At 43.1% G+C, this 26,261-nt stretch overlaps 1 protein-coding gene across 8 annotated transcripts in view; it reads right to left on the bottom strand.

The window, feature by feature from the left end:
• Nucleotides 1-26,261, bottom strand: part of UNC13B (unc-13 homolog B) — a 237,284-nt gene that overhangs the window by 21,929 nt on the left and 189,094 nt on the right. For 5 of the 8 annotated variants that reach the window (XM_074395019.1, XM_074395017.1, XM_074395018.1 and 2 more), the window contains 11 exons: nt 16,414-16,460; nt 13,060-13,138; nt 10,707-10,781; nt 9,687-9,906; nt 7,123-7,350; nt 6,402-6,543; nt 3,828-3,997; nt 3,275-3,390; nt 2,764-2,927; nt 2,010-2,160; nt 529-597 (listed from right to left, as the gene is read on the bottom strand). In XM_074395019.1, coding sequence (XP_074251120.1) covers nt 529-597; nt 2,010-2,160; nt 2,764-2,927; nt 3,275-3,390; nt 3,828-3,997; nt 6,402-6,543; nt 7,123-7,350; nt 9,687-9,906; nt 10,707-10,781; nt 13,060-13,138; nt 16,414-16,460 — 1,461 coding nt within the window. Of the gene's footprint in view, nt 1-528; nt 598-2,009; nt 2,161-2,763; nt 2,928-3,274; nt 3,391-3,827; nt 3,998-6,401; nt 6,544-7,122; nt 7,351-9,686; nt 9,907-10,706; nt 10,782-13,059; nt 13,139-16,413; nt 16,461-18,927; nt 18,951-26,261 lie in introns of all 8 variants that reach the window. The other 3 variants (XM_074395015.1, XM_039474775.2, XM_074395016.1) reach the window with 1 other exon arrangement.

Raw genomic sequence — 26,261 nt, 5'->3', positions numbered from 1 at the left:
TCCTCCTACTACACCGATTTCCTCCCTTTATCCTAGGAATGGACATGATCTCTGATACAAATTATTTGCAAAAGCCAAGCTACTCTCTCTCCCCCAGCCAGATTCTCACACCTCCCCTGGAAAATGAGGAGAGTATGGAAAAATGCAAAAAAGAAATGTAATTAAGTATCTAATTTTTTAAAAGGTTACTCCTGGAAGAGATTATCCTCAAGAAACTCCCTAATGAGAATGTCACCAGAAAGTTTAGTAGAGTGTTAAGAGTGAGGTTAGAAAAAAAAAAAAAAAAAGAGTGAGGTTAGAAAGCCAACTGTCTATAAAAAGCAACCATACACCATGTGCTATTTATACACCACATGATCCTTGGAGTTAAGAAAACCACAGGTGTCAGCAGCATTGGCCATTTGGGTGGACATGATGACACAGACCAGTTTTCCCTGGCCTCAATCTTTATAGCCAAGATTGGCCTACAGTGTCTCTGACACTGCGCTTGATATCTATTATCCTTCCCACAGCCATGTCTTCACTCACCCTGTATGTAGAGAGGTCAATCCTCAGTGAGTTGTGCAGCTGGTCCAGCAGTTTTACAAATCTCTCTTTCTGAGAGTGAGAAATAATGGGGAAGAAAGAGAGAACCTGTGTCTGAGTCCTCTAAACTATAACAGAGACAGAACCACCTCTGGAAGAGTAGACAGAGTGGGGAGGCTTTGGGTTGGAGACACAACCCTGCCTGTGGAAAGAACAACCACCAGTGTAAGGGAAAAATGGGATAGACAGTCCCCCTGTTCTATCTCTTTGCAGCTCTGTTCCAATCTGGGAAATCTCCTGCTGACAAGGAAAAAGCCAAGTCCCTGCGAGGAGAAATGGCTCCTTTTATACAAGAGTCAACGGGGCATGACCAGTGCCATCTCTATCCCTTTGGGACTGTAACTTATTTTAGTCAGATAAGAAGAAACTCCAAACACATTCTCCAAATTGTTTCTGAGTCTGAGGTCTCCTGACTTATCTTGGGGTAGTGTGTAACAGTTATACAGCCACAGCCTAGCAAGATGATGGGAGGGAGAAACAGATGCATTTGAAAGATAATGGGACAGGCATGAAGGGGTTTCTCTTTAAACCACATTCCACATTTCCCATAGTGTATACTTTTTAAATGTTAAAATATCTAACAGGTACTATTTTAATAGCCGATTTTCATAGAAAAAGTATAATTAAACGTGGAATCATGTGCCTGCAGGATTTTTGCATCACACTCCTAGAACTCATATATTGATTATATGAGTAGATATTAAGACAATACATAATGAGATGAGGCAAAATGGAACAAATATTTGACTGGCTTAATAAATTACATTAATTCATTTACAGAAAGACTATCAACAACAAAAAATTCATTAGTACCGAAAACCAAGGCTCACAGACTCAGTGAATTGGGATGATATCAGTAATTTTATGCCCAAAATAGTAATCTTTGTGGTGGTGGGTCAGAAATATTTCATCTGGTTTATACTGAATTAATGTCAGGTGACATTCTGAGGTAATGACTCAACTTCTCGGTACCTTAATCCAGGAAGATCATACCCTGCATAGGGAAAACAGTACAGACACTAGAAAAGGGATAGGTTCAGGTGCATACTGGCATCATTGCTTAGACATCAGTCTCATATAAACTTAAGTAATATGAATCTGTCACAGACAGACTGAACAAGATTAATAAAAGTCCATCTGTGGACCTGCAAGACTGAAGAATATGGTAACTCAATCAAGTTGTTGACCCAGAGAGATTCTGGCTAAGCCCAGGTGGCACCACGCCCAACCACCTTCTCTCCTTTAATCTGTGTCTGAGGAGAGGGTATTAGTATAGTCTGCATACCCATAAGGAAACAAGGTTCATCTATATAGGTGGCAACTATCTGAACTTTAAGTTCATCAAGCAACTCTATAGGACCAGCCAAGACAAATCAAATTAATTGGTAACAAATGTGGACATTATGTGTTTATATGATACTTACCCCAAAGTTGGAGGCTGCAAAGCGATCACATGCAGAGACATTGGTAGAGGCAGTCGTGTGGGCATAGTAGGCATTGATGTTGGCCAGTAAGGTACTCATCACTGCTGGCACACCAGGACACATGTACTTGGATGACAAACATGCGAAGTGCCTAAAAAACACAGCACATTCATCCTCAAAGACTCTTCAGGGCTTACAGCAAAAGCCAAGCAGGAACTCAATAAAAGTTTATGGGAAAAATGAAGCACAGCCAGGGCAATTGCTACCCTCTGCTTGCCTAGGGTTGCTTTCTGTGTACAGCTCTAGGGGCAGCCTCACTGATAGAAAGGCTAACCTGCTTCTCATAGCAATCTGGAATTCCCATTCTAGGAGTCCTGGTCTGTTCCATACACAGCTGCTTTCCCTGCAGTTTAGTATCCTCTTTGACTCCCCAGGCCAGTCTAATATGTGTACATGAGCACACATACCCTGTCTGCTAAGGCCCGTGATGTCTAGAAAGGTTTGTCCTTGCATATCTCACATGCCTTTTTCCCTGCAGAGTTCCCTCAACTCTGAGGCAGAGAGAAATACCTTTTTCCATGAGTTACTGACAAAAACATTCCCATAGGGCATAGACCCATCCCACACAGCTCAGAGAGGAAAGTAAAGGAATCACTGCATGCTACCACTAAGAACCTGCCCACCATATCCGTGTGCCTTCATTAGCCACCCCAACAACTAGTGGCCACTTCCCAGAGCCCCAGCAGAGACTCACGTCATGGCCTGATATATGGACTCGATGCCATAGCGCATGGCAAATTCATCCACAATTTCTTGGGCTGTCTCATCAAAGTACACCTTCCAGGCATCATCTCCTCGAGCTTCAGGGATGCGAACTCCTCCACTGCCCTGAATGTCTGTGAGGTAATGGAAAAGATTCTGCAGGAGACAGAGCAGAGAAAGGAAATGGGTTAAATTCATATGAAAAACAAAAACAAACTTGGTGGTAAGGCCCAGGAGAGTGTGAATAGGGTTCCACAGAAATTCCTTCCTTCCAGTCATTACTCAGTTCCTCCTGTGGCCCCAGTAGGCTGTTCTCAAATTAGTGGAAGAGAATGCAGTCTGGGTTCAGTCACTTGGCCTCTCCAGGGTAGCAGAGTGAGTCAAGGATGAAATTTAAACTGGGCCTCAGATCCCCAACCATCTAACAATCCTACTTACGGCCAAAGGCCTCTCTCAGCACTGCTTTCTGATCCCCCACCTACCAAGGGCTGGCTTACGCTTACCTCATGGAGACATGTATACTGCACGTGGTACGGGGCTACTTTCTCCTCCCCCTTGATCTCCACACTGATTTGTAGTCGGATAGCCCCTGAGACGGCTGATTTGTCTGTCCTCTTCTCTAGGAAGGAAAGAAGACTAGAGATTGACACCAGTGCAACTGGACAGCATAGACAGTCTCATTCTGGCTTAACCCAAGGAAAAGAAGGGGCCAACCCAAGGACTCAGAAAATAGGGTGAATCACTCCAGTGACCACATATTCCACAAGTACCCTGGAACTAGCTGGGTGGGAGAACAGGAGTGTGCAGGGGGAACAAAGGCACTAGTATGAAGATTAAAGGGCCTTCTGAAACCCAGAGAACGTTCAGTCAGAGTGAGTTGCAGCCACTGCCACTCCTCTGTCCCCATCCCTCCCCACAGACAGTTCTTTGCAGGTGAGACAGGCTCTGTATAGAGATATGCTTTGGGGACAGATGGTGATTTTGGTAGAAAGACTATTCCCAGGTCCCCTTCAAGCTCTCCCTTCTCAGCAACTTTCTCGAGTCCAGTTTCCTCACCTAAGTTGTACCAGACATCCATCTCGCCACTTAGTGTCCGAACCTCGATGATGGTTTGGCCTAGGAAATCATCGGACTCCCGCTTTAGGCGTTGCTTTACTCTTGACTTGATGTCATCATCCTCATCCCACACACGCACCTTAATGCGGTCAGAGGAGTTGTGGCACTCACTGTGAGAGAATTAGGCAGGCTCTGTTAGGGGCAGACCCAGTAGCGCCGATTCCTGTTACTTCCTATTCCCTCCCAAAAGCTCCGTCAACTGCACTTGAGACCCTTGAACAGGAGAAGTCAGAGGACAGCAGTACTAAAGTTCCAAGCAAGGTGGGCTATCCCAGCAAACAACACTTCATTCTTTGGCCTGGGTGGCTTTTTCTACCACTATACGGTTCTTATTGTCCTAGAACAAAGGGCAAGGGGTGGAGGGAAGAGTAATTAATGTCAGTTCTGACTTCCTGTACAGCTAGCTGTATCAGTGACACCAAGAGGAAAATAGCTAGATATGCCACGGAACTCCAGGAAGCAACCGCTAGCACCATCCTTAGAGCCCAAGACACAAAGTCAGTAAAGGTGCTAGACATGTTCATGGTAGGCCCATACGGTTATATCTGTTTAGCTTTCTATCTAACTCTCCCATCTGCCTAACTATGTGCCTGGTGAGCTTCTATATTATCCTATCATATCCCATTGAATTGTCATCTCCTCTAACAGGGTTGCTTTGGAGAAAGGAGTTTTCCCAGGTCTTGTCTTAACGCTCTCCTCTCCAACAGTTAATTTCTGGGTTCTGTTGTTTCACCCAAAGGTTGTAACTGGCAAAATTTGCTGTTTTTTTCCCTATGTTCTTTCCACATTCCATTAAAATATTTCAATATAACTACCGCTCTATGGGAAGGTAATAGACAAATCAACAATGAGTTTCTTGAAGCCACGGATTTTCCTATTCATTTTTAGACATCATGTATAGTGTCTTGTACAGAATATGAGCTTCATAGTTTACTAAAAGTGGGCAAAAATGGCCAAGAGCCAGTTCATTTTAAATTATTCATATAAGAAGAATTCAGTTCATTTTAAATTACTAATATAAGAAGAATTCAAGCAGAACTATTCAGATTCTCAAAGAAACAAGTGCTTCTCCCAGTAGCTGTTAATATTACCTCTAGATTAGAGATTTTACTATATCCTAATCCCTTTCTTTTTTTCTTTTTTTTTGAGACAGAGTCTTGCTCTATCACCAGGCTGGAGTGCAGTGGCGCGATCCCAGCTCAGTGCAACTTCTGTTTTCTGGTTTCAAGCAATTCTCTTGCCTCAGCTTCCCGAGTAGCTGCGACTACAGACACGTACCACCACGACTGGCCAATTTTTTGTATTTTTAGTAGAGACAGGGTTTCACCATGTTGACCAGGATGGTCTTGATCTTTTGACTTCATGATCCGCCTGCCTCAGCCTCCCAAAGTGCTGGGATTACAGGCATGAGCCACTGCGGCCAGCCTAATCCCTTTTTCCCTTCCTTTCTCCCTTCCTCCCTCCCCCCCTCCCTCCTTTCCTTCTTTTCTTTCTTTTTTGAGATGGAATCTTGCCTTGTTGCCAGGCTGGAGTGCAGTGGCATGATCTCGGCACACTGCAACGTCCACCTCCCAGGTTCAGGGAATTCTCTTGCCTCAATCTCCCAAGTAAGCTGGAACTACAGGCTCCTGCCACCATGGCTGGCTCATTTTTGTATTTTTAGTAGAGATGGGGTTTGGCCATGTTGGCCAGGCTGGTCTGGAACTCCTGACCTCAGGTGATCCACCTGCCTCTACCTCCCGAAGTCCTGGGATTACAGATGTGAGCCACCACGCCGGCCCTAATCCTTTTCTACGTGAATCTTTGGAGGAGTCAACAGAAGGAGTCCTCTGCATAGCCAGCCTGCCTGGCTGATGCAGATCCAAAATCCTGACCCTAGGCCTTATTGGGGAATGACAAAACATGTGGATTCTCCAGACATTAGTTTGTCACTTTTCAATAACCATCCTTTACTGTCATAAGAAATAGTTTATAAGAAAGTAAGATAATGAAAAAATAAGTGAGCGTGGAAGCTAGGCAGGAAGAAACGCTTCTCTTACAGGAAACAGCAACTTCTTCAGAACCCACATTCCCACCTTCAAGCCAGAATTGCCCAGTTTTAGGACAAGGATACTCTCTGCCCACTCCTTTTAAGAGCCTTCCTTATGAAAGCCTAACCCTACTATACCATCCTAGGCAATGGCAGGAGGTACAATAAGGCAGTCAGTCCCTGGTTCTGTCACTGAGCAGTAAAGCAGTAAGATCTTTCGAGTGCTAGAAAAAGCAGGATGGAGTGCCCTAAGGCCCCTTTAATAGCCCCGGCGAAGACAGGGCATAGGCACAGGAACCCTGATACAATGGGTCACAAGAAGAAAACCAGAGAAAGAATGGCTGATGTGTAAGCGAAGCATGAGAGAAATGGTTTTTCCCCCCTGCCTTTGCCTAATCTTCAAGCTCAAGCCCAGAACGACAGGATATGATACTGCTCCCCCAATACACACAGTCCCAGGTAAGACAAAGCTCTCTGTGACTTACAAATGGAACTTTTCCTCCCAAACAGGATTCAAGTTTCCAAAAATGGTCTTGGTACGCTTCTTGGTTTTGCCAACTTGCACAGTCACATACGGGTCACTGGATCCTGTTTTGTCTTTGGCTTGTAGGCCTTGGGCACACACCACTGCAACCCAAGCATATATAGGAGGCTTCAGAGTAGGTCAGAAGCCCTCAACAGCACTACTCATATGCTCTATGCAACTTGCACAGAAACGGTAATCCCATTCCTCCATATTTATTCTTTGTCCTGGGCCACCAGCCTTTTTCTCAAAGCCCAAGCATCCCATCTCCCCATCCAAGCCTTAGTTGACAACTTATCTCTACATTGGTCCTTATACCCTCTGATATATACACGCTTCAGCCCTACCCAGTTATTAAACTGGTTAACTACTCCCTGGCCCCTGTCCTTCCCCTTCCCCCTCCCTCCACCTCTTACAATATCAAACTATTAGCCAAGTCTACAGCGTTAAGTTGTTAGCAAATCCTTGTATTGTGGTTCATGTTGTTTGCAGATAGCAGTCTTGCCTCTCCTGGCACCAAGGTCTAGGTAAGGAGGAGTGATGAATAATGAGGCCTTTCCTTTCCAGTGATTTCCTTTTTCTTTCTCCCCAATTCCTTGTTTTCTCACGCTCAGGATGCTTCTTCCCCAGTCTCCTGCCCATAGCCCAGGCCTTCCTGTCCTCTCAGACTCTGGCCTGCTCACCAGTAATGGTAATCTTGGCTGACCATTTGGAGGTGCCATCCAGTACACTCTGCTTCACTGTTTTCATCTGCTGCACATGGGCAGTTTTGTTCACTGTGAAGACATCCCGGATAACTTCAAAGATCTCTGGCTTATTTCGCTCTCGGATCTTCATGCGGTCCTTCATGGCCATGATAATGTTCTGGGTCCGGTCCTCAGCTCCATGTTTACAGCTCTTTTCTGCAGCCCCTGAAGGGTGGCCAGAAATTAGGATTAAACAATAGGTCGCCTACCAGACCAAGAGTCGAACTGAGGAATGGCGTCTGGGAGAGGCTGCAGGGCAGTGGAGAAACTAAGGGGGACTGGGATATCTCTGGGAAATGTTAACATTATGGGGCCTGGTGCCTGACCAGTGGAATTTTAAAATGCAATTCAGAAGGTAGCAAAATCTTGATAATTGTTATGGGGTTCATTATAGTATTCTAGTATATCTTGAAATTTTTTGCCAACTCTTCAACTCTAAGGTCAAAATATCACAAAAGGTGTCTCAGTTTTCACAGAGGGGTGATGGGTGGGCACAACAGCACCACCAGTCTCATCCAACTGCCAAGCATGATTCAAACCCCAGAATTTGTCATGGCACACAGTTAGCTTCTGTCCTATGGCTCCAGTGCCTTTAATCTCAGAAACTAGTGTGGTATGGTGAGAAAAGTATAGTCTTTTGTGTCACACAGACTAGAGTTCAAATCCTGGTTCCACCCTTCCTAGCTTGGTGAACTTGGCTTCTTCTAAGAGGAGATAATAGTGCTTACCTCTCTAATAAGCATTATTTTACATAGGATATATAAAGCATCTAGCCCAGGGCCTGGCAGTTAGCAGGTATGCAATAAATGGTCACTATTATTATTATAATCACCATTATTACCCTGACAGGGCCAAAAGCTATCTTTACCAGCCATGGCCCCAGCTAGCTTTCTCATAGGCTAGCAGGCTTTTCCTGCTGTCAAAGGGTCATGACAGAACACAGACTCTAGTTCATTTCACAAACCAGGCTTGTCAGGGGAGCAGGTGGGGTGCCATTCTTCCTTAACTGGTACTGTAGACTGGATCTTGCCTCTCTCACTAGTCCCCAAAGGCTTAGGCCTTTACTCTAAAAAGTTGAGCAAAAAATAAAGGCCAACATTTGTGTCCTAACCCTGGGAGTATAGGAAACAGGTTTTACGTCCAGGGAGGCCCATAGAAGGGCATTTCATTCCACCCTGTGCATCACAGAAGTCTTAGGCAAAAGATATTCTCTGATAAATGGAAAATTATCTGGGCTGCATCCTACTCTTGCCATTTAGCATATCCCATACAAGGCACTACTTCCCTGGACTGAGACCTCTGAAAGAATGTTGAGAAGCTAGGTACCCTGGCTACAGAGCAGCACTTTTAAGCAACCAGCCTATGCAGCCAACCTGGTTGTTAGTTCTCAGCAATTAAGGCAAGGGCCCTCTGGCACCTGCGCTTGCCACCCCTTCATGATTTGTTCTGGCCAAGTCATTACTAGCATTTGTCTTCAGGCAGTCTTTTCAGAGACCTATCTCTTCTGCTGACTCTGTCTTACCTGTCTCTTTATGTCTAACTTAGCCATGCCACTGGCACCAATCTGAGGCTCTTCAAAGGACATTTTCCATAAATAATTTCTCAAGGCTTCTCCCTGGTCCCCATTTATATGTCATAGCTGTCCTTGGGATAATGAAGTGCTTGTGGGTCTAAAGGTAAACTCCCCTTTCCCTAGCACAATCCTTAAAGCTTTTATTGCTACAGCTTGGCTTGTGGGTAATACCTGGGAGATCTGGAGGGCAGGAAAATAATTTCCCACTTCTTCCACCCCTGCTTTTCCTGGGGTCCAGCCACATGAGTGCAAGCCCAGCAGGAGGGGAACAAGGAGATATGAACTTTGAGCCCTAATTAATTTTCTCTGATAAGAACTTACAGCTTTCCCTGCTCCTATTCTCCCCACTCCATCATGGCAGGACAAGTCATATATTTAGCCAAGGCCATGGGGGTCTGGCATACGCTCCTTCTGGACCTCTGCCAGATCCATTTGACAATTCTATTCTGGCACTATTGTCTAAAAACAAGCAATGAATGCTGCCTTCTCTGAATCCTAGACTCTAGGCTTCAGGAAGTGCCTCTGTGGGTCCTGGAACCCCACAAAACTCTGTTTGTTTCCTTTCATTAGTCTCAGATCCTGATTAAACAAGTTTTTGTCATTTGGATAATAAGGTTGCTGTGGTGTATACACTACAAACCTCAATCTCTGGAATCAACTGAATCCTAGAAAAGATTCTAGCTACACGAGAAGGCCACAGAAAGCTCAAAGAACTTTTCCTAAAGGTGCTAGAAGATAGTGTAAGACCTATTATTTGGAAAGGCATTGCCCCTTGATTCAGGACCATACCTTCTCTGAAAAGGATAAGGTTTCAAAATCAGGTGGACTTGGGGAATGATTGGTTCAGCCATCCCAGCTCTTTGCTGTAGACTATTTTGGAGAGCTCCTGCTGCCCTACCTCCCGCCCGTCACACCGCAGGGTACTCACGCTGCAGGCAGTCAGCATTGAGCAGGTCCTGGCATTTCTCATGGCACTTGACTCCACACTCGCTGCAGCGCATGCCCTGCCGGGCAATGCCCCAGAGCAGACCTTCACACTCATAGCAGTAGGTTGGGGTAGTGGCTGTCCAGACCTCAAAGTTGTGAGGAGTGGTGCACGAAATGGGGTAGATTAAGGCCTGCAAGGTTTTCTTATACACATGGGATTTCTGAAAGACACATACCCCATCCCATGACGTTTTTCCCCCCAGATACAGAGTCTTACTCTGTTGCCCAGGCTGGAGTGCAGTGGCATGATCTCTGCTCACTGCAACCTCCACCTCCCAGGTTCAAACAATTCTCCTGCCTCAGCCTCCTGAACAGCTGGGATTATAGGTGCAGACCACCACATCCAGCTAATTTTTGTATTTTTAGTAGAGATGAGGTTTCACCATGTTGGCCAGGCTTGTCTTGAACTCCTGACCTCAAATGACCCACCTGCCTCGGCCTCCCAAAGTGCTGGGATCACAGGCATGAGCCACCATGCCTGCCCCCCATGACTTCTGGATTCTGCAGGAAGAGAACCGAGACCCTGTGGGACAATTAGGACCTTGATTTTGTGTCTCCTCTGGCAATGGAGAAGATGCTCTATCCTGGCCCAGAATTACAGAATGAGGCCCAAATATAGCGTGCTCCTGGTTGTCCAAAATAGGTTGGACCTGATGCTGGATCTGAGCCTTGTTCCAGTATTCACACTTTCTAAGAAAACAGAAGGTCCTAGGCCCTTCATAAAACCCTTGAGTTCAGTGGTCACACCCTTCAATATGAGACCTGGGCTTACCCTCTGATCTAGACTCTCTTGTCTTTCCCAGTGTGGAAAACTAACACCTGATGCTATCTATCTTTTTCATCAGCATTGCATGCCCAGCACTCTTGAATTCCCAGAATTCCCAATTATCAAATAGTATGGCTATAGAGATTATCACAGTCCTGAGGCCAGTGGACTTACCAAAGCACATGGGTCACTTACCAGCTCTTCGTCCTTAAGAGAAGTGCGTGTAGCCATTGCAGAAGTGATTCCTGCCTTCCGGGACTGGACCAGTGACTGTGAGGGAGGATCTGCTGTTAGCCCTGACCACCACCAATGGCTGGCAAAGTTCTGGGGAGGGAGCTTCAGTGATAAAAGCCACTTGACTATAGCTTACTACAGTACTTTCTATTTTTATTGTCACTCACAGCAACTGCCCTAACAGGTAACAAGCATCTCAGGTTAAGATGCAAAACCCAAGGCCCTCAGGGGGCTACCCTAACTATGTTGGAACAGTACTTTCTTCAGGATATCTATCATCCAAAGAGTTTCTTTTTCCCTCATTCTTCTTAGGTGTCCTATCCCACATAAACTCCTTGTTTATGAGAAGGCAAAGGAAATGAAAATCTTAGAACTACAGTAGGAAACAAGTAATTAAGAATAAGAGACACACACAACTCTGTCCAGAGTCACATTCAAGAGTCATTATTGAGAAAAATGATTCCATGCTAAACTCTATCCCTTGGCACCTCCCCAAGCCCACATAATCCCTGGGTGGCTGCAGAGGCCAGGAGGCCTACAAGCAGGGCACTTGGCAAGTGAAAGGGGCATTGAATCCTCAGTCAAATTAAGGACAAGGAGTTAAGTCTGAGAGCTGGGGCTGCCTTGCTAGCCACTCTCTTGCATAGAGAGGCCCCATGTGTCTGCTAAGGCCAAGCTTTAGGGGCAGCCCGTGGAGAGGCACATGGTTATCTAAAGGCAGAGAACACTGAAAAGACAGGAATCATAATATCAGCCTATGCAGGAGGAACAGCTGGGAAGGGCCCAAGTGATTTGGGAGGCGGACTTTTAAAGAGGATGGGAAAGGGCTTTGGAAACACTCACCATAGCCTGTGTAGAGGACAGCAGAGAAAGAACAACATGATGTTAAAGCCTTGCAAGGGCATGAAAACTTTCAGAGGCAACTGAGAGGTTCTTCCCTATAGTCCAAAGCAGGGAGCATTTCCCAACCCACTCTGCTTCTGTCCCCTAAAAACTGTCTTCAACCCAGACCGCTGGCCAGGACTCAAAGCCTAGAGCACCTACTGTAAGGAGTATTATGCCATAAAGCCAAAGATAAGTAAGGGCAAAAAAACAGAGAGGGAAAACAAGAAATAAACTAGATACTTGCTGGTGGGCAAGCAGTGAGAAAGGATGAGAAAAAAATTAGGAAGAAGAGGAAGAGAAAAAAGAGGAGATGAGAGACAATTAAGGAAAGGAAAATGGTATTAAAGAAGAGATGGCATCAGAATTAATCTTCAGCTGGCTAGATGAAGAGCTGGTGGAAGAAGAGCTACATTAGAAAGGAGGGGTCAGGTAGAATGGTTCATGCCTGTAATCCCAGCACTTTGGGAAGCTGAGGTGGGAGGATCACTTGAGCCCAGGAGTTTGAGACCAGCCTGGGCAACACAGTGGGACTCCGTCTTTATTTAAAAAAAAAAAAAAAAAAGAAAGAGAAAGAAGATGAAAAAAAAAATGAGATGAACAAATGATAAGATAAATGGAAGGGAAGAAAAACGATGAGAAAATTGCACATGATACTTTCATTCAGCCAACTAAGGAGGGAGAAACCAGTGGAAAAGCAAATGGGGAAGAGGGAAAAGGAGTATATAGGAAAAACAATCGATAGAATAGGGAGAAAAAAAGAAAATCGGAACAGAAAATGGTAACAAGGGAAAAGGGTTCATGTTTTACCAAACCCTTACGCCTTATTTCTGGCTTTAGAGCTCTGAGAAAGCCTGGACCTCACTTAACCCCCAACTACTCACAAGGCTACAGAAAACTGCTTGAGCTGATCGTGGCTCAGAAGGTATGACCCAGAATGGGGCTTCTGGTCATCCTGGAGGCCCTGGGATCAGCTTTAACTCTTAAGCCTGTTTCAATTCAATTCCACACATTTTTATCATTGTCTCTCAGTGCCTGACACTAGGTTATAGATAGTTTAGAAAACCTATGTCTTGAGGAGAGACTTTCACTTGACTTCCAAGAAGGCATCAGCTCCAGTAATGTTCATCCCATACCAAGCTCGATGATCTACGTCAAGGGCTGGAGGGAGTTTCCATTACAGGTCATCAAAGAAGGCTGTAGAGATACCTATATGATCTAGATACCTATAGGAAGACACAAAATCTTAGCTTCGAGAGCCCCCCTGACAAGCCAAAAATACTCCAGGTAGGAGCTTGAGCTAATAAATTCAGGACTCTGACCAGGGAGTGAGGTAGAATACAGTCCCTGTGAAGTCACTGCTAAGTCTCAGAAGGCCCATGGGGGATACCCCAAGGCTACTGCCTACACCTGCACAAGAGTCTTCACTCACCAGATCACTGACAAGCGGCAGTGGCTTCTTTCTGCGTAAATCCGGCATGCTGTCAATGCCATAGAGCCCTCCGGCTGGCCTGAGGAGAGAAGAAAATATGTCAGAATCTTCAGTCCTGATTTGAATTACTGGTGGGTTCAGTGTTCCACTCCCCTTGTTCTCTCTCTGACCTCTACCATGTGTCTTTGAGACGAACAGGGAAGACAGAAAGTCAGGGAAATAAAGCCATGGAAGAGCAAGCAATAGAATCTGTTCTCACAGTACCCCTCAGTGTCTCTTACAGTTTTAGCTAAGGACTGAGGCTCGTTTATCCCACAGTGACAGTTCAAGGCACCTCAGATTATCTGAAGGTACTTTTGTGCTCCATAAGGCAAGGTAGAAATTGGCACTCAAAAGGGCTTCTCCCCACACTCAGGGCAAAGACACTGCTCTCTAAATAAGTCTTTCCCAGCCTGTGCTAGAACAGAGCCCACAGGAATGGCTCTAGAGGAAAAGTCTAGGTAAGACTATCAGACAATGGCATACAGAAGGATCCCATCTCTATCCAAGAGTAAAAGAGTCACCAGTTCTATCTGCCTAGGCATCCTGAAAAAAAAAGCCTTCTCCATGGAGAAAAGAGCCCTCATAATCAAGTGGAAGTAGGGGAGGTGGGATGAGAGACTTCCAAAAGACCTCTTAAGGGAAGAAAAAACAAATCAACACCATTTAGAAAGGAAACAGCAAAGGGACTTTGTGAGTGTGGCCTAGCCCTATGGACACATCAACAAAGCCTGGGGAACAACTACATCTAGAGCAGCTGGACATTTCTAAAACTTTTATGCCTTTTCTATACTGATTAATTTTATCATTCTTTTTATAACAATATGTAATAAGAACGGAAAATGTACCCAAAAGAAATTACACTGAGATAATCTACATTTTAACTTCAATTCTTCTATTAATGTACTATGTCTTCTCCCAGAATTCCTTCTTCACTTTGGGCCTTAGTGTCACTTCATAAAAATCTCTCTGGCCTTAATGGAAAGAACTCATATACTTTTTTTAAATGAGAACAAAGAGGTTGGAAATGTTGGGTAGCTGGGCTGTATATTACAACTGGTCTAAAGGCAGAAATATCCCAACAGACAAAGTAGGTACTTCTAGCTATCTAGGCAAAGAATGGAACCAAAAACTGGGTCAAGTCCAGGAGTTGAAACAGACCACTCAATATGCTGATTTCTAATAAACTTAGCTCCTCGAACACAGGCAGTAGGCTATGTTTTTAAGGAAATTACCATACCAAGGGAAGTTCTATACTTAGGACAGCTTCTAAGGACTAAAATGAAAGAAAAGGAAGAAAGACAATAGGGAATTACTTAGAAAACTACTGCATGGCTCCATTTAAAAATAGTCTGGATATATTCCATTAACATATATGTATTTTACAATTATTAGAAGGAAAAAAACTAAAGATCATTGAAGAAGCAACTGGTGCCACAACTTTGTAGCTAATTCTAGAAACTACAATATGTATGTCTTTAGCCAAGAATTTTTTTTTAACATAAATGATAATTTCAATGAAAGAAGAAGGGGGCAGTTCATTCAATGATGAACTCTTGATTAAAAGAAGACAAACTCAAAAAATAACAGATGCTGACAAAGCTGCAGAGAAAAGAGAATACTTATATACCGTTGATAGGAGTGTAAATTAGTTCAACTATGTGGAGAGCAGTGTGGCTATTCCACTAAAAACAAAACCACCATTCGACTCAGCAATCCCATTACTGGGTATATACCCAAAGGAATATAAAGTGTTCTACCATAAAGACACATGCACGAGTATGTTCACTGCAGCACTATTCACAATAGCAAAGATATGGAATCAACCTAGATAACCACCAATGGCAGACTGGATGAAGAAAATGTGGTACATATACACCACAGAATACTATGCAGCCATAAAAAAGAACGAGATCATGTCCTTTGCAGGAACATGGCTGAAGCTGGAGGCCACTATTCTTAGCAAACTAATGCAGAAACAGAAAACCAAATACTGCATATTCTCTCTTATAAGCGGGAGCTAAATGATGAGAACACATAGATACAAAGAGGGGAATAACAGACACAGGCCTACTTGAGGGTGAAGGGTAGGAAGAGGGAGAGGAGCAGAAAAAATAACTACTGCATACTAAGCTTAGTACTTGGGTGATGAAATACTCTGTATAACAAACCACTGTGACATGAGTTTAACTATATAACAAACCTGCACATGTACCCCTGAACCTTAAAAAAAAAAAGGTTAAAAAATTTTTTTTTTAAAGAAAGACAACAAACTGCAAGGGAAAGGAGCATGTAAAAATGTAGCAGATCATCTATCTGATCTTTCTTCTTCCCTAGCCACAGTAACTACTGAGAATTCTGATGTCAGAAGCCATTGTAGAAAAAGGCAAAAAGGAAGGTTCAGAGAACCAACTGGTAGTATCTGTGGGAAGGAGTGGGGGATGGGAAGGTACTTAAACTCTCTTCTCTCTTAAGGACAGTCAGTTCTTAAAACAGGCTACAGTTGAGCAGCTTAAAATGACTGGTACAATCACATGGGTCTCAAACTCCCAAACAAGAAGCACAGACAGAACATACAGAGCTCAGAAAGGGATGCTACTTATGTCCTGACTAAAGTGAAATGGAACAAGTAGATGACTCACAACAGCTGGACTGGGATGGAGCCTAGGGAGTAACTTAATCAGCCACACCGTCAACAATGGAATGGATAGATTGAATAAGATCTGATATCTGAGAGCACAACAGGGTGACTACAGTCAACAATAATGTATTGCACATTTTAAAATAACTGAAAGAGTATAAATGGATTGTAACATAAAGAAAGGATAACTGCTTGAGGTGATAGATACCCCATTTACCCTGATGTGAGTATTACACATTATATGCCTGTATCAAAATATCTAATGTAACCCGTGGACACACCTACTATGTACCCACAAAAATTAAAAAAAAAAAAGAAATGGGAAAAAAATGTTTCCAAATGCAAATATATTTCCAATTTCCTCTTTGTTCTACTTAAAGAGTATATCACCCCTGTGAAAGAATGAACCAGAAATTATCGAGGCAAGGGTGAGAAGGCCCCAAAGCTCCCTCCCCTGCTCCAGGCAAACCATTCTGCGAAGTTCCCTCTTCTGCCTCTGAGGAATCAGCAGAGTTCTCTCCTCTGCACCAGAGAACCAAGCAACCTTTAATGGAACCTTTTCCTTCCCCAGGATGCAGCTTATGAAGCTGTCTCCCCTGCTTCCCAGGGGAAAAGCTAAAAGTGTCAAGAGAGGCTTACTAAAATCCACAGAAACCTTGCAGGGAATTACTTACCCTTCCGGGAGCCACTGAGGCAGAGAGGGGTCACCATCATCTGGAATCTTTAAAAAGAGATAGGAAACAAGTTAGATCCTGGGAAAGATGGGAGATTGCCTGTAATTGGAGCAGCGATCAGTAGAGCACAAGCCCAGAGCAGTATAAGTCACATTCACCATCTGGTGACAGCCAGGCTGACATCTAAATCAATGCCGTGATCAGCCAGGGCAACAAACAGTCTGCTGAAATGAGTGATACTTGTCTCCTTAGTGAATAGGACATAAGGCAAAACTCACTGAGGTCCCAGGGCTCAAGTCTACTGGAATGGCAGAACCCATATTGTTCTTATATGAGCCACTGGCATAAACAGCAGTAAACCAAGCACAGGAGAAGGGCCTACTTAGGCTTCCAGGCCTCACTAAAGCAATAGGACACCTACAGAGTCCAGTCTTCCTCCAGCTATATTCCTAAACTCCCTTAATGTCCCAGAGTCAGACCTGGTCTCTCTGGAATCCTATCTCATCTTGTGGTTGGATTTAATTTGGGTGCCTTGAACCCCTTATTCACTGACACTGAGTATACTCTCTACATTTAATAAACTATACATTTAACAAACAAGAGAACCCAGGGTAGATTAGACACCTAGATTATCATTGTAGTGTATTTTATAGGCCCTAGAGTGGGAAGTCAAAACTTGAGGCACCGAATAATTCAAGGAAACAGTTCAAAAATCACCTTTTAAAGGTTCCTATACCAAAACAAAACAAAATAAACAAAAGCAAATCCTTCAAGCAGCATGCAGAGAGTTCCAAAGCTGCCAGAGTGCTCCAGAGACCCAATAGCACATGATTTTTTCAGGCACAAGAAACCTAGTGCTAACAGGTCTGGGGCTTCCTGTCCCTCCTTGTTCTCTTCCACACCCAACAACTTCCCTGCCTCCTAACTATCCTGGAGCAAATGAGCTCCAGAAGGGAGGTAGAATTCAGGTGCTTAGCTTTGAACAGTGAGTGATGCTTTGGAGAGTTAAAGGTGGGAAAAGTTATGGATAGAATGAAGCAATACAAAAGAGAATAATGGTGCTAACAGAGCTAAGGGTGATGGAAAAGTGAGGGAGAATTACCTGGGTCAGCAGTAAGCTCAGATGAACTTTGGATTTAACTTTTGAGACAACCTGTTAGGTTGTCTGTGTTTTACTCAAGCCTGTTTTGCTACTGCCCACAGCCCCCAGTCCACCTCATATGCCTCCATCCTTTCTATAGGTAGTATGATATTGGTAATGGGAGGGGCAGGTCCAAAAGGCAGTAAGAACTGGCTGACGCAAAAGACAATGGGAACAGTACAGAAGGAACAACAGTAGGTGGGAAGTAATGGGAAAACTGCGAGTCTCCTAAGGTTGCTTATGGAAGGGAAAGGGGTGAGTGTGAGGGAGCCAATCCCTAAATCCCGGATCTTACCAACCATAACTTATTTTCCCTCTGGTAACAGCCACTGCACTCAGCAGGTTCTTATTTCATACCCAGAGTGAGATATTTGCCAGAAACCACTGGGCTTAAGGAAACAAAGTTACAAAAAGTCTTTGAGAGCCTGGCTCATATCATGCACATTTCCTGCGCTCAGAGGGGCAACATGTCTGCAGGAGCCTGCACACGCAGTACACAGCATGCACACAGAGCCACTGAAGGAAGGCAGCAAGTGGGAGGAGGTCCAGACAAAGTACCCACAGGAGGTGCACTAATAGACACAACTTGTGTCTGAAGGAAACACATGGTGAACACGGATCCTAGGCTTATGGATTCAGAACATAAGCTTCAGAGTATACAGTGATGTGCAGAAACTAATCCATGGAGGATTCACAGTATTTACTATGGCCCAAATCACAGGCAAAGCAAACCTTCATGGTCTTCAAGAGCCAGTGCTTGCAAGCACAGGGCGTTAGTATACCATGCATTCACATGGTTTGGGGAAACCACACAACAGGTCTACAGAAGCTTGTGCTCACAGAGAGGTGAGGAAGCCTAGTCAGAGCACAAGCACATTCACACTTAGGGCCTCAGGCAAGAGGCACGAAATGCCTGCAACAAATCCTGCTCTCAAATATGAAGTACACATGCGTGCTAGACACAGCCAAGGTTTTACAGCATATGCCAGAGTTTGCAACAAAGGTAGACAATGGACACACACTGAGCAGAGTAGAAGAAAAGGAGGGTAATCAGTGTCTGGGGGAGTCAAACTGAGTATAAGCACACACATGCCGCATTGAATGCACACCCATGCCAGTGCACACACATTCCCAGAGTGTGCTCCAGGGATATCTGCAGGAGCACACACAAGCGAGGAGCATGCACACAAACTGCTTTTCATAAAAATAGACTGCATGAGCCAAAGCTCAGAGGCACAGATCATGCACGTACATGTGCATATATATACACACACACACACAGACACACACACACACACACACATACACACAGTGCTTGGAGAAGGAGGGGAGGGAAACAGACAAAAAAGGACCCAAAGGGTCATGGGCACAACCTGAAGGGCTCCTCGCTTTCCTTCTGCAAGGAGAAAAAGAGCAGAAAAAAAGGGCAGAAAGGTTAGTAGATTCAGTCCTATAAGCAGGGAACCCAAAGAAAATGTCAGCTAAACTCTGAGGGACATGGAAGAGAGGGAGAGGTCATCAGGACAGCTAAGCAGTTCACAGAGCCCAACTGACTGGCTTCCAGAATCCTTCCCACCTGTATTTGCTGGCCCAGGCTTTTTAGTTTGGAACATCCCTGGAGCTACTTAAATCAAGGGACAAAATCTACCCAGGGATTCCAGTCGTCCTTGTCCCCTTTCCAAAGTGGACTGCATTCAGGGCCAGGGCTGCCAAGGCTGCAAGACCAGCTTTATTACCAAGGACCACTCCAACAGACTAAGCTGGCTGAGCACAGTTATTTCCTTCCTCAGATGCCACATGAGCTTATTCTAGATCTGGTATAAGTCCTCAAACTCCAAAGGCCCTGGTGGCTGAGTCTTTTCCATTTTGCAATGCAGGCTTGGCCATGCATTCACCCAATGAGCTCTGGTCTGTTTCTCGGACCCAAAATTAAGTTGGGCCAGGGTAGAGCCTGGAGTGAAGGCCAGGACCAGGATGCTGAATGGCTACAGGCTGGGGGCATCAACTGGCTGCTTTCCTAATAGAAACTACAGTGATCTAGATGATAAAACCATGACTGTGATCCCAAATCTGATTATCTATCAAATCCAGGACAATACTCTAAAGGAAACTGACACTTTCACAATGGTCCAGTCAAGCCATAACAGGATAACAATAAAGCCCAGAGATTATGTTTTTCCTATTCATCAGAAACTACATTGCCTTCTAGGCCATACCTGGATAGGCCCACAGAGTTTCTTCTCTAAGGAAAGTTCACCCACCTCGGTCCATCAGTGCCCTTCCACTTTCTTTTCTCTTTTAAAGACCCATTGATATCACATCACAAGTAGAGGGGAGAATTCAAGAATCAAATTCACAGGTTCCCAATTTTTCAAGCTATTTCTGATTACTTAATGGGTCACCTGTCCTGGACTAGGTGACCAGGAATCCTCTAAAACAGTAAAGCTCCAGGAAAGTGGGAAAGATGAGAAACATACTTCCAGGAATGGGGACATATCTCTTCCACATCTACATCCCACTTCCCTCAGGATAATCTGTTCCCTTTGAGTAAGAAAATTAGGCAAACAATCCTATAACTGACCCCATGAGTCAAACTGGAAAATGTACCTCTCCTCCTCCACTATCTTAAATACATTCTACACACCACGTCAAAGTTGATTGTGTCCTTCTGTTCCCCACAGATTTCCCCATAATTCCTAAAGTATAAAATCCAATCAATCCACTGACAGAGCCATCAAGGTTCTCCATGATCTGACCCAAATTCCCAAATTCCTCTCCTCTGCCCACTTTCCTGACCCCATATACATTCCTAGAATCTAATTGTCTTGTTTCATGAAGAGATCACATACTCGAAACCCCACATATTTATTTACTCATTCTCTTCCATTCCTATATCTCACACCTCCTTTCCATAGAGAAAAATCCAACTCTTCCTGTAAAGCACAGTTCTGAGAAGGCTTCTCTGATGCCCACCCAAGCAAGAGTTAATAAGGCCATCCTAGTGCATCTAAGTTACATTCATCCTTCTCATTGGTATTTAACATATAATGCCTTGACAAGTCCCAACATTGTACAGATGAGAACCAGAGCAAAGAGATGCAGATAACTTCAACTGGGACCTCTGTGTCACTTAATACATCTCTCGATTCTACTAATCAGCTCACTCTTCCACTTCTCAATGGAGTTATACCTAACCTTCAGATACCTACTTTATCCCAACACATTAACCACAACTTAGTGTGTATCACCTAGATATCCCGTGCTTAGTTCAAATTCAACATATCCTAACACTAAACTTATATCTTCCATCTCTAAACTCCTTCTCCTGTCCGCAGCCAGACAATGGATCTCTCCCTCTCTGCACTCTGTCCCTATTCAATCACTCAGCCCTGTACCTTCTACTTCCGAAATATCTCTGGCATCCACTCCTGCCTCTTCATTTCACACTACCACTATCATCTTCTCTTAAATGGATTATAACAGGAGACTCCAAGCTGGCCTCTCTGCCACTAGACTTGCTCCTCTCCAATCCATACTCCACATCCGCCATTTCAAAACTCTAGTCGCATTTTTTTCTTTACCGAATTGCATCAATTCTCCCCGTTGCTTATTGTAGCACATAAAGTGCTCCAACATTTGTACTTTCCCTTTCTAGCTTACTTGGCTTCCATTCCTCATGTGTTCTGTATTCAAGTCTTACTGAACACTGTCCATCACATCTGAGACTTTTCACACCTCCCTCCCATACCCAGCTTACTGGGTGGACTCAGGAATATTCTTTAAGACTTAGTTCAAATATTAATGACTGTGAAATTTCTTTATCTGCTTGCCTTCCCAAGGTAGAATTAGGTGTCTCTCCACTAGCTGCCCATGGTCTCCACCATTCTATGTGCCCACTTCTAAGACAGTATGTTGTTAATACTGTTTTGTAGTATTATATATTGTGGCTGTCTGAATAAACATCTTCCTTTATGCTATTTCTCACTTTATACTACTTCTTCAGAAAAAAGGATTATATATTATTTCACCTTTGTAGCCTTAGGACTTAGCATATCTCCTATCACTTGTATGTAGTAAAAGAAAACTATAACTTTCAGGACTTAGAAAACAACAGCTATTCTAAGAAGTTTCTCTTGTTCAACCAGAGAAGTATACATCTCTTAACCAGTAGCCTGTACCATTTTCCAGACTGTGAGGAACTGCTGTACTAGCTATTCAGTTGGTCCCATCCATTGGACAGACATTAAAAAAAAACTTTTTTATTGTTAGGAATCAAACTTTCTGTGCTTCCTAACTTCCCAAAATGCCTTAAGATTTTTTCACTTAGATTTAGTTCACAGTTTTAAGTTATAAATGTCTACAAGACAACTGCTTTGCAGAAAAAATCCCTGACCCCTCAGAATGATCTCTGTCATTCTTCCAGACAGTCCATTTTATAAGGAAGTGATATACCTCCTTATCAGCACTCCCCCCAGTATACCCAATAATAACTCCATTGTTGGGAGTCAAAAGACTTGAGGTGCTCAACTTAACTGAGCCTACATTTACATACCTGTAAAAAGATAGGTGTAAGAACAACTACCTCCCAGTGTTGTTGAAAGGATTCATTTCTTAAGAACCTATCATACAGATACAGGGCTGAGCACGGTGGCTCACACCTGTAATCCCAGCACTTTGGGAGGCCGAGGTAGGTAGACTGCTTGAGATCAGGATTTTAAGACCAACCTGACCAACATGGTGAAACACCATCTCTATTAAAAACAGAAACATTAGCCGGGTGTGGTGGCAGGCACCTGTAATCCTAGCTGTTCGGGTAGCTGATGCCAGAGAGTGGCTTGAAGCCAGGAGGAAGAGGTTGCAGTGAGCTGAGATCACACCATTGTACTCCAGTCTGGGTGACAGAGCAAGACTCCATCTCAAAAAAAAAAAAAAAAAAATGAACGTATTATACTAAGGGCGGGTCATGGTGGCTCATGCCAGTAATCCCAACACTTTGGGAGACTAAGGCAGGAGGAAGGATAGCTTATGGCCAGGAGTCCAAGACCAGACTGGGTAACATAGTGAGACCCCATCTCCATAAAAAATGAAAAAATTAGCTGGGTGTGGTGGTGTGTGCTTGTAGTGGTAGCATATGCCTGCGTGTGCCATGCAGCCAGTTGAGAGACTGAGATGGGAGGACACATTGAGCCCAGAAGATCAAGGCTGAAGAGAGCTCTGATGGCTCCACTGCACTCCAGCCTTGGTGACAAACTGAGACTCTTGTCTTTAAAAAAAAATTTTTTTTAACTAAAAAAATTTTAAAAGAACCTAATGTGCACACTAGGCACCGTTCTCAGTCAGTGCTGGTGATACGGCAGTGAATGAAACAAACTCCCTGATCCTGAGAAGCTTTTATTTTTGTAGGAGGAGCAGATAATAAACAATGATAAAGATGATGATAGTAGCTGATACTAATCAAACACTTATTTTGTAACTGGCATTTTATTTGGGTAAGCTCATTTATTTCTCATAACTCCACATTGGGTAAATACCATTATTACCTCCACTTCTTTGATGATTAAATTGAAGATCAGAGAGGTTAAGAAAGATGCCTAAAGTCATAGCAGATGGCGAAGCCAAATTTCATAACAGGCATTCTTGTTCCAGGGTCTGTTTTCCATACGAAATAACAATATACTGTGTCATATGTGATAGAAACTCTGCTGAAAAATTCAGATAAGTGAAAAAAGATAATGCCCCCTGATGATGGAGGTAGAGTTGTTATTAAAAATCTTAAAAAAAGGTTGTCAGGGCAGCCTCATTGATAAGTGATATCAAAGCAGAGACTTAAAAGAAATGAGTAAAGAAGCCATTTGAAGTTCTGGGAAAAAAGTATTTTCAAAAGAACATACAGGAAATGCAAAGCCTGAGGTGAGAACACAATTGGTGTAGAGAAACAGCAAGTTTGCAATAAAGTACCAGTTCAAATAGGGCTCTACAGACCTTTATAAAAACTTCGGTTTCCATTCTGAGACAGGAAATCATTAAGCAGAGAAGTGATATAACCCAGCTCATGCTCTATGACAATTACTCTGATCGGTGTGAGGAGAACAGACTGTAGAGGGACAAGGTTCTAGAAGCAAGGGGACTAGTGAGGCTACTGCTGTAATCTGGATGAGAGAAAATGGTGGCTTAAACAAAGATGATAGTGGTGGAGGCAGAGATAGTGGCAAGATATTTTTTAAAGGTAGAGGAAGCAGAATTTACTAACGGACTGGATACAGGTTGTGAGAGAAAAGGGGGAGTCAAGAATGACTCTATGGATTGGGCCTGAGTAGCTGCAAGAATAAAGATGCTACTGATGGATAAGAAAGACGATAGGAAAAGCAGGTTTGGCAGGGGGCTTAGAAAGAAGGATCAGGAGTTTGGTTTTGGATATGTTGAATATGAGATGCCTATTTATATTCATGTGGAGATTTTAGGTGGATTTGGAGTCTGATGTTCATGGAAAATGTCTAGGCTGGAGATATAAACCTGGGAATGCTTATGAAACTCATGAGATTGAAAGATTATCACCTAGGAAGTCAAGATTGAATCCTAGGATGCTACAAGGTGGGGGCGAGAAAGAGCAAAGATAACTAAAAAGGAATGGCCAATAATGTTCGGGAAAAGGGGGAAACCAAGACAGAAAGGTGTTTTGAAAACCAAATGAAGAAAGCGTTTCAAAAAGAAGGAATTGAGCATAAGGACAGACCAATTATCAACAGAACAAATTGAGTCCAGACATTAAATTCTTACATTTATGGTCAATTGATTTTTGACAAGAATGCAAAGATTATTCAATGAAAAAAGAATAATCTTTTCAACAAATCATTCTGGGACAACTAGATATCCATATGCATAAGAATAAAGCTGGAGTCCTACCTTATACTATGCACAAAAATTAACTCAAAACCGGCTGGGCGTGGTGGCTTATGCCTGTAATACCAGCACTTTGGAAAGCCAAGGCAGGATGATCACTTGAGGTCAGGAGTTCAGGACCAGCCTGGCCAACATGAGGAAACCTCCTCTCTACTAAAAATACAAAAAATTAGCCAGGCTTGGTGGTGAACTCCTGTAATCCCAACTACTCTACTCAGGAGGCTGAGGCAGAAGAATCACTTGAACTCAGGAGGTGGAGGTTGCTGTGAGCAGAGATCACGCCACCCCACTGCACTCCAGCCTGGGCAACAGAGTAAAATTTCATCTCAAAATAAAAAGGGATCATAGACCTAGTATACAAGTAAAAACTATAAAACTCTTAGAAAAAACATAGGAGTAAATCTTTCTGACTTTAGATTAACCAATGGTTTCTCAGCTGTGACACCAAAAGCACAATTGAAACAATAAAAATGGATAAATTACACTTCATCAAAATTTAAAACTTTTGTGCTCTACTTCATACCCATTACAATGGCTATTACTTAAAAACAAACAAAACAAAAGAAAATCAGAAAATAACAAGTGTTGAAGAAAATGTAGAGAAATTGGAAGGAACCCTTGTGCCCTGATAGCGTAAACATAAAACCGTGCAGCCACCATGGAAAATGGTATGGTGATTCTTCAAAAAAATTAGAATTACCATATAATTCAGCTAAGCTACTTTGGGGTACATAGCCAAAAGACATAAAAGTAGGAACTCAAAAAAATATTTGTATACCCATGTTTACAGAATTGTTTACAATAGCCAAAAGGTGGAAGCAATGCATGTCCCAATGAATAAACAGATAAATGTGATACATGTGTACAGTGTAATACTATGCAGCCTTTAAAAGGAGTGAAATTCTGGCACATTACAACATGGATGAACCTTAAGGACATTATGCTAAGTAGAATAAGCCAGTCATAAAAGGAGAAATGTTATTTGATTCCACTTACATGAGGTACTTAGATCGATTAAATTCATAGAGACAGAAAGTAGAGTGGTGGTTGCCAGGGTTTGGGGTGAGATGAGGATGAGGAGTTATTGTTTAATGGGTACAGAGTTTCAGTTTTGCAAGATGGGAAACATTCTGGATAGGAATGGTGGTGATGACTGCAGAATAATATGAATGTACTTAATGTTGTGGAACTATATATTTTTAAATGGTTAAAATGTTCCACAGAATATTCAGAAAAAATATAGTTTAAATAATACATTTTATGTTATGTATATTTTACCACAAAAATTTTCTTTTTGGTTTTCAGTAAAGACAAGGTCTCACTATGTTGGTTAGGCCGGTCGAAAATTTCTGAGGTCAAGTGATCCTTATGCCTTGGCCTCCCAAAGTGCTGGTATTATAGATATGAGCCACCACACCTGGCCAACAGAATTTTTTTTTAAAACAAAACAATTTAAAAATATGCTTCAAAGGACACTGTCAAGAAAATGAAAAGACAACCCACAGAAGGAGAGAAAATATTTACAAATAATATGTCTGATAAGGGATTTATATCCAGAATATATAAAGAATTCCTACAGCTCAAAAACAAAAGGAAAAAAATCAACTTAAAAGTAGGCAAAGGATTTAAATAGACATTACTCCAAAGAAGATAGAAAAATGATCAATGAGCACATGGAAAGATGCTCAACATCATTAGTCACTAGAGAAACACAAATCAAAGCCACAGTGAGATACCATTTCACATCCACTAGGATGCCTATAATAAAAAAGAGAGATAATAAGCGTTGCCAAGGATGTCGATAAAT

Source organism: Saimiri boliviensis, chromosome 2 (genome assembly GCF_048565385.1).
Source record: "Saimiri boliviensis isolate mSaiBol1 chromosome 2, mSaiBol1.pri, whole genome shotgun sequence".
Classification (NCBI taxonomy): domain Eukaryota; kingdom Metazoa; phylum Chordata; class Mammalia; order Primates; family Cebidae; genus Saimiri; species Saimiri boliviensis.
Note: the sequence above shows the minus strand (reverse complement) of the source record. Positions and strands in the feature narration are given on the sequence as shown.